This window comes from Schistocerca cancellata, chromosome 2 (genome assembly GCF_023864275.1).
Source record: "Schistocerca cancellata isolate TAMUIC-IGC-003103 chromosome 2, iqSchCanc2.1, whole genome shotgun sequence".
Lineage (NCBI taxonomy): Eukaryota > Metazoa > Arthropoda > Insecta > Orthoptera > Acrididae > Schistocerca > Schistocerca cancellata.
Window position 1 is genome coordinate 419,006,736 of NC_064627.1, and position 13,947 is coordinate 419,020,682.

At 43.0% G+C, this 13,947-nt stretch overlaps 1 protein-coding gene across 1 annotated transcript in view; it reads left to right on the plus strand.

Moving 5' to 3' along the window:
- LOC126154495 (A-kinase anchor protein 9-like) overlaps positions 1 to 13,947 on the plus strand; it is a 510,657-nt gene that overhangs the window by 40,589 nt on the left and 456,121 nt on the right. Inside the window, exons 2-3 of the mRNA XM_049916148.1 lie at positions 3,953 to 4,099; positions 12,407 to 12,554. Of these exons, the coding sequence (XP_049772105.1) occupies positions 3,953 to 4,099; positions 12,407 to 12,554 (295 nt within the window). The remainder of the gene's footprint in view (positions 1 to 3,952; positions 4,100 to 12,406; positions 12,555 to 13,947) is intronic.

Genomic DNA, 13,947 nt, shown 5'->3' on the forward strand with positions numbered 1-13,947 from the left:
TCATGATCTGGGTTGAGTCCCTCATGAAATATACCAAATGTCTCACTGAGGCCATCACCCTAATTAGCACCCCAACTTTGTACAAAAATGGACCTCCTGTCCCTTTTCTCTCCAGCCACCCACAACTTCCCAAAGTCTCTCCATATGGCCACAGAGGAGCATTACCCGCATAACTCAGTACCGACCAGGACTAGAGCAACTGAATTATATTCTCTGTCAGGGTTTTGACTACCTCTTGTTGTGCCCTGAAATGAGGAATGTCTTACCCACTGTCCTTCCCATCCCTCCCATAGTGGTATTGTTATTTACACAATATCCTCATTCTACTCCACTCCTGCCCCAACCACTTGCTTCATGGCTCTGTAATAGATGTAGATCCAAGTCCTGTCACATACATCCTCTCATCACCACCTACTTCAGTCCGGTCAGAAGCATCACCTATCCCCCATCTGTACAAGCTAAACTGCAACCACTGCACCTGTAGAGCAACACCTCTAGCCTATTACCCATGACCTACCCTCCCATATAAAAGATACCAACCATTTCCTCCACTGACTCTGGCACTCTACATGGCCATGACAACCAACAAGCTGTCTGTCCTCATGAATGGCCATCAACAAACTGTTGCCAAGAAACAGCTGTCATGAATGACTGCCAACAAATTGTGGCCAAGAAACAGCTGGACCACGCAGTTGCTCAGCACGCTGCACAACACTGTGTTCATCATATCAATGAGGCTTCACAGTGTGTGCCAGCTGAATTGTTCCAACCAACATGAGCTTTTGTGAATTGTGTAGGTGGTTACTCTCCCTACAATAAGTCCTACATTCCCATAACACTCCTGGCCTCAACTTTCGTGAGTCATTGTCCTTTACCCAACTATCCTCTTCCCTGTTCCCATTCCAGCACTACAGATCCCTCTGTTCCACAAATGCACCACTGTCTTCTTAATACTATCTTTTTCTGCTTCCCCACCCCCACTTCCCTGCCCTCCATCTAACCTCCCGGCTGCATCTAGCCACCCTACCGTCTCCTCACCTCATCCCTGCATGCTCCCACAGGCAGCACTTTACCATCCCCCACCCCTACTGTACTATTGCTCCCATTGCCTGTCCTTGCTTCCTCCTTATCCCAACCACCCAGTTTGCTTCTCCCTGTGTGCACTGCTCACAGGCTGTTTTTGGCCACCAGAGACTGTGGTCTTGTGTGTGTGTGTGTGTGTGTGTGTGTGTGTGTGTGTGTGTGTGTGTGTGTGTGTGTTTTATGTAATAGTGATGAAGGCCTGTTTGGCCTAAAGTTTTGTTTGACCTCAATTAATTTGTATTACATGCTTTTTCTCGTGGAAAATTTTAAGCCAGCTCAGTGGGTCATCCTGGAATGTAACACTATATGACATTATGAATTAAAATTAGACAAATCATTCCACATTTATTTATTTATTTTTGGTTTTTGTTTCACCTATCAGACAACATTTGCATATCAAACAAAGATTTGTTTGGACCTGTCATCATTTCTGTTGTGTACTCCTTCCAGCTAAATTTGCTATACAGTTTTTACCCTTCATGTGTAGTAGTACCATGGAGAGAGGTGAAGCTGGCTCATCCTATAATGTCAACTAAAGACAGCTGTAGAGCAAGAGCAGCTTGCCAAATTGTGTAGGCTCACCTGTGATTGCTGCAATTCTAGTCTGCTGGTTTTATTGACATCAGCTGGTCTAATTGTTGCCTGCAGAAAACATGTACATATAGTACATAGTATAGTTGATTAGCGATTGCTAAGAGCTTGTACTATGTATGCCATTTTTTTATAAACATATGCGAGGTGTTTGGATGTTTTTTGAAATTTTGCATTTATATCTGTGTGGTCTTTGCTCTGTTGAAATTTTTCATCTGGGGAGAAATAATACATTTAAGTGGAAATTAAAAACTGCGTTTTTTGTTTTCTTGTTGGCGTGAACAAATTTAGTGTTTTTGTTGATATTAATATACACTCCTGGAAATTGAAATAAGAACAGCGTGAATTCATTGTCCCAGGAAGGGGAAACTTTATTGACACATTCCTGGGGTCAGATACATCACATGATCACACTGACAGAACCACAGGCACATAGACACAGGCAACAGAGCATGCACAATGTCGGCACTAGTACAGTGTATATCCACCTTTCGCAGCAATGCAGGCTGCTATTCTCCCATGGAGACGATCGTAGAGATGCTGGATGTAGTCCTGTGGAACGGCTTGCCATGCCATTTCCACCTGGCGCCTCAGTTGGACCAGCGTTCGTGCTGGACGTTCAGACCGCGTGAGACGACGCTTCATCCAGTCCCAAACATGCTCAATGGGGGACAGATCCGGAGATCTTGCTGGCCAGGGTAGTTGACTTACACCTTCTAGAGCACGTTGGGTGGCACGGGATACATGCGGACGTGCATTGTCCTGTTGGAACAGCAAGTTCCCTTGCCGGTCTAGGAATGGTAGAACGATGGGTTCGATGACGGTTTGGATGTACCGTACACTATTCAGTGTCCCCTCGACGATCACCAGTGGTGTACGGCCAGTGTAGGAGATCGCTCCCCACACCATGAAGCCGGGTGTTGGCCCTGTGTGCCTCGGTCGTATGCAGTCCTGATTGTGGCGCTCACCTGCACGGCGCCAAACACGCATGCGACCATCATTGGCACCAAGGCAGAAGCGACTCTCATCGCTGAAGACGACACGTCTCCATTCGTCCCTCCATTCACGCCTGTCGCGACACCACTGGAGGCGGGCTGCACGATGTTGGGGCGTGAGCGGAAGACGGCCTAACGGTGTGCGGGACCGTAGCCCAGCTTCATGGAGACGGTTGCGAATGGTCCTCGCCGATACCCCAGGAGCAACAGTGTCCCTAATTTGCTGGGAAGTGGCGGTGCGGTCCCCTACGGCACTGCGTAGGATCCTACGGTCTTGGCGTGCATCCGTGCGTCGCTGCGGTCCGGTCCCAGGTCGACGGGCACGTGCACCTTCCGCCGACCACTGGCGACAACATCGATGTACTGTGGAGACCTCACGCCCCACGTGTTGAGCAATTCGGCGGTACGTCCACCCGGCCTCCCGCATGCCCACTATACGCCCTCGCTCAAAGTCCGTCAACTGCACATACGGTTCACGTCCACACTGTCGTGGCATGCTACCAGTGTTAAAGACTGCGATGGAGCTCCGTATGCCACGGCAAACTGGCTGACACTGACGTTGGCGGTGCACAAATGCTGCGCAGCTAGCGCCATTCGACGGCCAACACCGCGGTTCCTGGTGTGTCCGCTGTGCCGTGCGTGTGATCATTGCTTGTACAGCCCTCTCGCAATGTCCGGAGCAAGTATGGTGGGTCTGACACACCGGTGTCAATGTGTTCTTTTTTCCATTTCCAGGAGTGTAATATTGAAAGTGTGTGTTCTTGTGTATCCCATGGGCTCCAATAGTTTATCATAGTGAGGTTAAGAAGTTTTCAGGACAAAGTCTTAGCCAGCTGCTGTGGCCGAGCTGTTCTAGGCGCTTCAGTCCAGAACCGTGCTGCTGCTACGGTCGCACATTCGAATCCTGTCTTGGGCATGGATGTGTGTGATGTCCTTAGGTTAATTAGGTGTAAGTAGTTCTAAGTCTAGGGGACTGATGACCTCAAATGTTAAGTACCATAGTGCTCAGAGCCATTTGACAAAGTCTTAGTTTCACAGGTCTAAAAGCTGTTTGGATTTTATAAGATTAACCATATGTTATTGATAAATTTCTATTTGTGAAGAATACACGTGACAGACCATCATTCATAATTCATTTTGGGCAGTAACTTTCTTATAGACAATGCACAATGCTGTTGCAATGCTTTTGTGAAGAAAATCATGACTGTGTGTCAAGTTCCATCTTTTTACATGTTAAATGATACATATGTAGTTATCTTTTTTTCTGTTTTGGTATTTTCCAGTTTGCCGCATTTTTGAAGAAGAAACAAGCTTCAAATGCTAAGAACAAGACGAAACATTTGGAAAATGTGGGTGAAAAGGCAGAGAAAGAAAAGAAAGAGACTTCTGGAGAGCTTTCAGAGCAGTCAATAGCTGAAAGTTTTCCTATGGTAAAAAAATTGCAGCCAGTATATAGATATTAAGGTTATGGATTTTGTGTATAAGAAGGGTTTTTAGTGTGTGATCCTTATTTCAGTTTGCCTTTGTGGTGTTTTAGATTTCGATTTCTTGGGCTACACAAACTTCTCTGTATGGCTACAAAATTAATGCTTTGTAACTTCCCTCCGTTTTAAAGGATGTAGCCTATAAGATCTGAGGGTTATTCTTTGATCTAGAGAGTGAGATGTTGCAACATTAGCTTTCTCTGCAGACGTGTTAGTAAGCAGACTCTTAATTTTGAGTATATGATGTGGTTTTTATGAAAAGTGGCATGAGCAAATATGCTTTTTCTATAAGAAAAGAGGTATCAAATAGTAGAGAGAGAAATAATCACAGATTCAAACTTATTTATTTCTTGAAAACCTGCAGCACATACATGCCTTCCTTTCCACTCCCCCCCCCCCCCCCCCCCCCCACACACACACACACACACACACACACACACAAAGGAAAGCAAAGGTGTAGGGAGAGGGTCATTTAATATTTTTGTTAATGTATCACAAATATTTCTGTTGTTCACTAATGGAGAGAGCTGAATATTGCCTGGTGGAAGGCTAATCTTCTGCATTATAGACAGAAACCAACTGACAGGTACCACTGTTTGAGAACAACCCCTTTATCTTAGAAATGTATTCAGGGAAGTGGTAGATTAATTTGTCAAAGTGTAATCACAGTTAAAACAAAATTTGGTCGCATAATTTTACCTTGCATTTGACTAATGGCATTTGTAGACTGTGAAATGTATATATCACAACAGAAGATCCAGGATGGAATGTAATAGTATAATGAAAAGGATTGTTGCTTTCCTCCATATAGCAGAGATGCAGAGTCGCAGATAGGCACAACAAAAAGACTGCCATGAAATGAGTTATTGGCTAACAAGTCCTTTGTTGGAGACAGAACATACATGCACACACTCACACAAATGCAACTCACATACAAGTGACCGTAATCTCAGACTGGTGAGGCCACACTGCAAATAGCAGTGCATGATGGGAGACACAACTGGGTGGTGGGGGTAAGGAGGAGGTTGGGGCAGGGAGGGGAGAGGGAGTGACAACAGAGTAGGGGTGGGGGATAATAAAGTGCTGCTTGCAGGAGCATACAGGGATGAAGTGGAGAGAGGGTTGGGCAGCTAGATGCAATTGGGGATGTTAGCACAAAAGCAGAGAGGTAAAAGACTTTGGGTGGATTGGTGGAATAGAGGACTGTTTAGTGCTGGAATGGGAACAGGGAGGGGGTTAGAGGATAAGGAAACAGACTAATGAAGGTTGAGGCCTGGAGGGTTATGGGAACATAGGGTATATTGCAGGGGAGCTCCCACATGTGCATTTCCGAAAAGTTGGTGTTGATGGGAAGTATCCAGATGGCACAGGTTGTGATGCAGTCATTGAATTGAAGAAAATTGTGTTGAGAGGTGTGCTCAGCGATGGGCTGGTCTGGCTGTTTCTTGGCCACAGTTTGTTGGTGGCCATACATGTGGACAGACAGGTATCATGTTCATGTATAATGCAACACAGTGGTCACAGCTTAGCTTGTAGATCACATGACTGGTTTCACAAGTAGCCCCATCTATGTTGGGATAGATGATGCTTGTGACTGGACTGGAATGAGGCAGAATACCATTGTGGGAGGGATGGGAAGGATAGTGGGTAGAACATTCCTCATTTTAGGACACGACGAGAGGTAGTCAAAACCTTGGCAGAAAATGTGGTTCAGTTGCTCCAGTCCTGGGTAGTACTCAGTCACAAGGGAAATACACAGTGGGACCTTGGGAGGTGGTGGGTGACTGGAGAGATAAGGGACCGGGAATCAGTTTCTGTACAAGGTTGGGAGGGTAATTCCTGTTTTTGAAAGCCTCAGTGGGACCCTGGGTGTATTTTGAGAGGGACAACTTATCACTACAGATGTGAAGGCCACAGGTAGCTAGGTTGAATGGAAGGGACTTCATGGTATGGAATTGGTGGCAGCTGTCAAAGTGGAGATACTGCTAGTGGTAAGCAGGTTTGATATAGACAGAGGTGCTGACGTAGCCATCTTTGAGGTGGAGGTCAACATCGAGGAAGGTGGCTTGTTGGGTTGAGTGGAACCAGGTGAAGTGAATGGGTAGGAGGCGTTGAGTTTCTGGAAGAATGTGGACAGGTTATTCTCACACATGATTCAGGTCACGAAGACATCATCAGTGAACATGAATCAGGTGAGGGGTTTGGGATTCTGGGTGTTAAGGAAAGATTCCTCTAGATGGACCATGTATAGTTTAGTAAAGGATGGTGTCATGCGAGTGCCCATAGCTGAGCCCTGGATGTTTTTTGTAGGTAATGCCTTCAAAAGAAAAGTAATTGTGGGCGAAGATATAGTTGGTCATGGCAACTAGGAAGTAGGGTGTGGGTTTGGATTCCATCAGGCATTGCAAAAGGTAGCATTCAATAGCGGTAAGTCCATGGTCATTAGGGATGTTAGTGCAAGGGAAGGTGGCATCAATTGTGATGAGCAGGGCACCATGTGGTAAAGGAACAGGAATTATGGAGAGTCGGCAGATAATATGGTTGGTGTCTTTTATATACCAGTGTAGGTTGCCTGTAATAGGCTGAAGGCATTAATCTATGAGAGCAGAGATTCTGTCAATGGGGGCACAGTAACTAGCCACAATGAGGCAGCCTGGGTGATTGGGTTTATGGACTTAGGACACATGCAGAAGGTAGGAGTGCCGGGTATAGTAGGAGTGAGGAGAATGATGGACTTGGGGGAGAGATTCTGGAATGGGCTTAAGGATTTGAGGGAAGACTGAAGAGCTTTCTGGATTTCTGGAGCGGGTTCACTGCGGCAGGGTTTGTAGGTGGTTGAATCTGACAGCTGATGGAGTGCTTCCAGCAGTTAATCCTTGTGGTTCAAAACAACAGTGGTGAAGCCTACCTACTGTCAAAGACTCCATCACCACCTACTCCAGTCTGGTCACAAGTATCATCTATCCTATCAAAGACAGGGAAAACTGTGAAACCAGACATGTGATCTGCAAGCTAAGCGGCAACCACTGTACTGCATTATAGATGGGCATGACAACCAACAAGCTGTCTGTCTGCGTGATAGGGCACTGGCACACTTTGGCCAAGAAACAGCCGGACCACCCGAGTGCTGAGCAAGCCGCTCAACACAACATTCTTTATTTCAGTGTCTGCTTCACAGCCCCATCAACACCAACTTTTCTGAATTACTCAGATGGGAACGCCCCCTGCAGTTGATCCTACTTTCCCGTAACTCTCCTGGCTTCAACCTTTGTTAGTCTTTGCCCTTACCCTCTAGCCTCTTGCCTGTTCCCATTCTAGCACGACACAGTCCTCCATTCTACTAATGCACCCACAGTCTTTTTACCTCTATCCTTTTCGACTAACCCTCCATCACCCTCTGTCTAACCTTCCGACTGCACCTAACTGCTTGACCCTCTCTCCACTTCATCCCTGTATGCTTCCACAGGCTACAGTTTACCATCCTACACCCCTGCCCTGCTATCCCTCCCTCTCTTTGCCTCAGACTCCTCCTTACCCCCCTCCCCCTCCCCCACCTGGCTGCATCTCTCATCATGCGCTGCTGCTTGCAGTGTGGCCCCGGCAGCCTGAGACTGCAGTTATGTGTGTTAAATGTAAATAACACAATCGCTACTATGATTTGTGTCCAATGGCTGCTAAGAAGGGGGAGAGTTTAATCCTATAAAGAAGTGAACTGTGAATACCATGCACAAACTGTTAAGGCAGGCTTGGATTTTTTCATTCTTCTTTATTCTAAAAGTCCTATCCTAAACTCCAATCCCCAGTAGATATGCCACTCACTTTTACTGTTTGCAGTTCTCCTTTTATATGCACAGATGCTATTATATTACACTGCCTGACAAAATAAGTGAAGCACCTAAAAGTGGAGTAGGAAATAAAATGAAACTTCAACGCTGAGTGGTTTATTTCAGTGATTATAGTAACTAGTCAATTTTACAAAGATGAGCCAGCTTGTCATTATGATGCATCCTCTATGGCATTGATGCATGCACTGATTTGGTTGGGAAGGATGTTAAAAAGTCATTATGTCATCTTCTGAAGCAAGATCGCCCACTACTGTTGTAACTGTTCATTGATTTCCTGTATACTGGGACTGGGTTGGAAATGACATCTAAGCTGGTCCCACACATGTTCAGTTAGGGACAGATTGGGGAAGCTTCGTGGCCATGGGAGTGACATCTCACAGACGGTTCATAGACACACGTCTTGTGTGGGCGAGCACTGTGCTGTTAAAAATGACACCACGATACTGTTACATGAGGATGCAGGATGTCTGCGGTGCACCATTGTGCTGTCAGAAAACCCTCAATCGCTACCACCTATGCCCTAAGTCATACCCGATGGCTCCCTACACCATGGTGCCAAGAGTAACACTGGCATCCCTCTCTAAAACATTGAAAAAATGGAATGTCTCCTCAGGTCACTGCCATATTTGCCAATGTCGATCAGCCAAGATAATGCAGAATGATGATTCATCACTGAATGTAAAGTGATGCTGTTCATCAACACCCCATGCTTCCCAGTCAGGCCACCATTCCAAACACAGCCATTTCTTTTGTAATGTTCATGGTAGTCTGCACAAGGCACTGTAGTTCCCAGATCTGGACATGATCAGACATAATGTTGCAGGGATTTCATTGCTTATTCTTGAATGAAAGATGCAGTCATAAAGTGGTTAGTGCCATACATTCTTGCCACACATCCTGTAGAAGTATGAGGCAAGTCGTTATAAATCCTTTTATATTCTGAATATAATAGAGGGAAACATTCCACATGGGAAAAATATATTTAAAAAGAAAGATGATGAGACTTACCAAACAAAAGCGCTGGCACGTCGATAGACACACAAACAAACACAAACATACACACAGAAATCTAGCTTTCGCAATCAACGGTTGCCTCGTCAGGAAAGAGGGAAGGAGAAGGAAAGACAAAAGGATATGGGTTTTAAGGGAGAGGGTAAGGAGTCATTCCAATCCCGGGAGCGGAAAGACTTGCCTTAGGGGGAAAAAAGGACAGGTATACACTCGCACACACACACATATCCATCCGCATATACACAGACACAAGCAGACCCTCTCCCTTAAAACCCATATCCTTTTGTCTTTCCTTCTCCTTCCCTCTTTCCTGACGAGGCAACCGTTGGTTGCGAAAGCTAGATTTCTGTGTGTATGTTTGTGTTTGTTTGTGTGTCTATCGACCTGCCAGCGCTTTTGTTTGGTAAGTCTCATCATCTTTCTTTTATATTCTGATAAACACTCGATCCATTTGAAAGGTTGGTGTGTGGTATAGGTACGTAGAAATCGATTTAATTTGTGGAAAAATCTTTTGATTGGATTCCCACAGGGATAGAAATGTGTATTCCTTCATAGTCTCTCTCCAGATTCTGTTGATGTAATAGGGAGCATTGTCTGTCAATACCATCTGGAGGAAGATATATGAGGGTCACTCCAAAAGAAATGCACACTATTTTTGTAAAAATACAGTTTTCATTCTCATTGTGTGAAAGTTTTACAGTGTGTAGATACATCCTTCTCGCTTGTTTTCAAACTTAGTTCAACCTGTTTCCGTGAGTGGCGCCATCACAGCATGTCTTCAAGATGGCTGCTACACTTGACATTCATCAGAAGCAACGTGCTGCCATAGAATTCCTGTGCTGTGAAAACGAGACAGTGGGAAACATCCACAAGAGATTGAAAAAGGTGTATGGAGATGCTGCTGTTGATCGTAGTACAGTTAGTTGGTGGGCAAGCAGGTTACGTGATGAAAGTGGGCACGGCAATATTGAGGACTGTCCTCGCAGCTGCCGGCCTTGTACTGCACACACTCCAGACAATGTGCAGAGAGTTAACGAATTGGTGGCTGCTGACAGACGCATCACAGTTAACAAATTGTAACGTTACGTTGGGATAGGGGAAGGAAGTGTTTGCAGAATACTGAAAGTGTTGGCGTTAAAAAAGGTTTGTGCCAGGTGGGTTCCCAGGATGTTGACAGAGGCTCACAAAGAAACAAGAAAAACGGTATGCAGCAAACTTTTGGAACATTACGAGAATGGTGGAGATGAATTTCTTGGAAGAATTGTGACAGGTGATGAAACATGGCTTCATCATTTTTCACCAGAGACGAAGAGGCAATCAGTGGAGTGGCATCATGCAAATTCACCCAAGAATAAAAAATTCAAAACCACACCTTCTACTGGAAAAGTTATGGCTACAGTGTTTTTCGATTCCGGAGGACTCTTGCTTGTGGACATCATGCTGAGTGGAACCACCATAAATTCTGATGCATATCTGACGACACTGAAGAAACCTCAAGCCCAACTGAGTCATGTTCGACCACACGGACAAAAGCAGGATGTTTTGCTGTTGCATAACAATGCACGCCCACATGTCAGTCAAAAAACCATGGAAGCGATCACAAAACTCAGATGGACAACACTGAAACACCCACCTTAAAGTCCTGACCCGGCTCCATGTGACTATCATCTCTTTGGGAAACTGAAAGACTCTCTTCGTGGAACAATGTTTGAAGATGATGACTCCCTTGTGCACACTGCCAAACAGTGGCTCCAACAGGTTGGTCCAGAATTTTGCCGTGCATGTATACAGGCGCTGGTTCCAAGATGGCGTAAGGCAGTTGAGAGGGATGGAAATTATGTGGAGAAATGAAAATATTGTTCCTAAAGGATGTATCTACACACTGTAAAACTTTCAAATGTGTAGCTTAAAAGATGGATTAAAAAAATAATAATAATGTGCATTTTTTTTTTGGAGTGACCCTCGTACATTATAAAATAGGTTTTATGACAGTTTGAGCATAAACTGCCATGTAACACTATCCCTGATGTTACTAAATCTGTACATTAAGCAAGCAATAATGGAAATGAAGGACACATTTGGAAAATGAGATGAAATTTGTGGAGAAGAGATAAAAACTTTTAGCTTTGCTGAGGACATTGTAATTCTTTCAGAAATGGCAAAGGATTTGGAAGAGCAGTTGAATGGAATGGATGGTGTCTTGAAACGAGTGTACAAGATGTACATTTAAAAAAGTAAAATAATGGTGATGGTGCATATTCAGATTAAATTAAGTGATGCTGTGGAAATTCAATTAGGAAATGAGACACAACAAGTAGTAGATGAATTTTCCGATTTGAACAGCAAAAAATTACTTATACCCAAACTAGAGTAGATATAAAATGCATACTGGCAATAGCAAGAAAAACATTTCTGAAAAAGAGGATATTGTTAACACTGAATTTAAGTTTTATGGAGCCTTTTCTTAAGGTATTTATATCGAATGAAATCTTGTAAAGAAGTGAAATGTGGACAGTAAAGAGTTCAGATGAGAAGAGCATTGAATCCTTTGAAATTTTGTGCTACAGAGGAGTGGAGAGGGGTGGAGTAAAAATTGTAGTAGGTTGCAGTAGTTATATAAAAATGAAGAGAGTATTATGATTATGTGACAGACTAGAATGGAGAGCTGAATTAAACCAATCTATGGATTGGAAACAGCAACAACAACTCTCAAGGGTGTAGAAATGTGCAAAACTTTTTTAATAAAGTCATGAGGAAAGAAATTTTGATTTCTGTTGTGGATGAAAATTTACGGTATTAATTTGAGACGATGACTGAAAATGGAAAAAAGACAAAATCAAAGTGTGATGTTCTTGGTGTGTGACTGTGAGAACAGCAGACCTAGTACTACTAAAATGTGAATTTCCCAATTTACAGCTGTAGTTAACTATGTTTGTGACAGCTGCTTTATTTTTCAGGTGACAACCTTAGATAAAGATTAGTTGTCAGTACTTCCATAGTAACAGATTTTTGTTTCTAAATACTTAAAACAAAAGTTACGAAGTATGGGCAAACCAGCTTCTGACTTGAATAACAGCTCCCTCAAAAGTCATAGTGCATCACAAACCTGCAGAATTGAAGGTTTCTGTGGCAGGATTCAAAGGGAAAGTTTAGACTGGAAAAGAAGGCATGGAATGAGAGAGATAGGGGTATAATGAAGTAAAAAGTAAAACTTTTTCATTTATCATGTCTTTTACCCATGTATTTGCAGTTGGTATATTTTAATTTTGTTTGAGTCATTTTTGATTGTTTTGAAATATGTTTTGTTCATACTTAGAAATATTTTTTGTTTTGCAGTTTATATTTGTTGTAATATTATCAAAATTACTCTGTTTTATTTTCCATTGATTTTGTGCAGGATGAACTCGAGAGAAGTGAGAAAAGTGGTGCCAGCAACCAAAACATGCCCACAGATATAAATTTTGGAACTCCAGACAATGTGAATGATTCACATGTTTTAAATAGATTACAGACGCGTATAAGAGAATTGGAGGAAATAGTTGAAGGTATGATGTTGACCATCTTGTTACTTACCTTTTGGTATTTGGGTTAGAGCTAATAGTCATCAATATTAAGTGTACACTTTGAGTATGGAACAGTTCACAATGATTTAGGGCAATATAACGTAACAAGCAGTTCTGGATAGCTTTCAATTTGAAAATGAACATTAACAGTGAATAGTTTTGTAAAAAGGAAAATTCAATTTAGAAAATTGTGAAATCACAGAGGGACAGAACATCAGGCCATTACCATATTTATTCGAATCTAACCCGCACTTTTTTCCGGTTTTCATAATCCAAAAAACCGCCTACGGCTAAAATCGAGTGCAAAGTAAGTGGAAGTTCTGAAAAATGTTGGTAGATGCCGCCACAACTAACTTCTGCTGTCGAATATATGTAGCGTTACACAGGAATGCTTTGCAGGCCCAAAGATACATACTGGCGCCAAAACCTCTGCGTCAGTAAATAAATTAAAAGAAAAGGTAGAGGAATGTAAACATTATGCCATGTATTCTTTCATATTTGCTGCTATCTCATTTAAGTTCCGTATTCCTAATAAACTAAGAAACTAGAGTGAGGCAACAGCAAACGCGGAAGAATATACATATCATGTCATGTTTATATTCATATTATTCTTATGCTGAATAGTGATACAGTCAGAAACGAAGCTCGGCAACTGACTAGATTTTTAAATCTAAGGTGACTCTAATTTCTGTGCAGAATGTAATGTCCTAAAGAGGCATCTGCAAAGATTTTCAAATGGAGAAAAACTTTCGCTAAACTCTCGTTCAGAACATCTTCTATCATACACAGTCTATTACTTGGTTCTTGTTGATCATTATCAAAGAAAGCAGCAGTGTAAGTAACAACAAATAGCAGTCTCTTGCCATTGTTTTGCTTATGAGACAATTCCTCTCTCTTTTTTGTTTATTGTAAGCCGCGCACAAAAGCAAGCCATGCCGCGAGCGGCGACAGGTCGTAAACACTCATTATCAGAATGCGACAAACAATACATGACACAGTACAATAATGCATTTTCAGCTTATAGTGACATAAACACCTATAACAAAGGGAACGACACTTATCAGATCGAAGCAAAATGAGCAACTGATTCAAACCAGACACAACACGTGAAAAAGAAAGGATACCCATATAAATACGGATGGAGCGCCTGATACATAGCCATGGCTACTTGATAAAGCTTAACTGTTAAGCTTACGACTCGAACCAAACTAGTGTAGCTGAACGTCATCCATTCGACCTAAATTGTGTCTCATGTTACAATGGACCAACGTGGTTTTGATTTGGAGGTGCAGTCTAAAACTTTTCTCTCCCCTTGAATTTCGAGTCTCAAATTTCAGGTGCGGCTTAGATTCGGGAAAATTTTTTTTCCTTGATT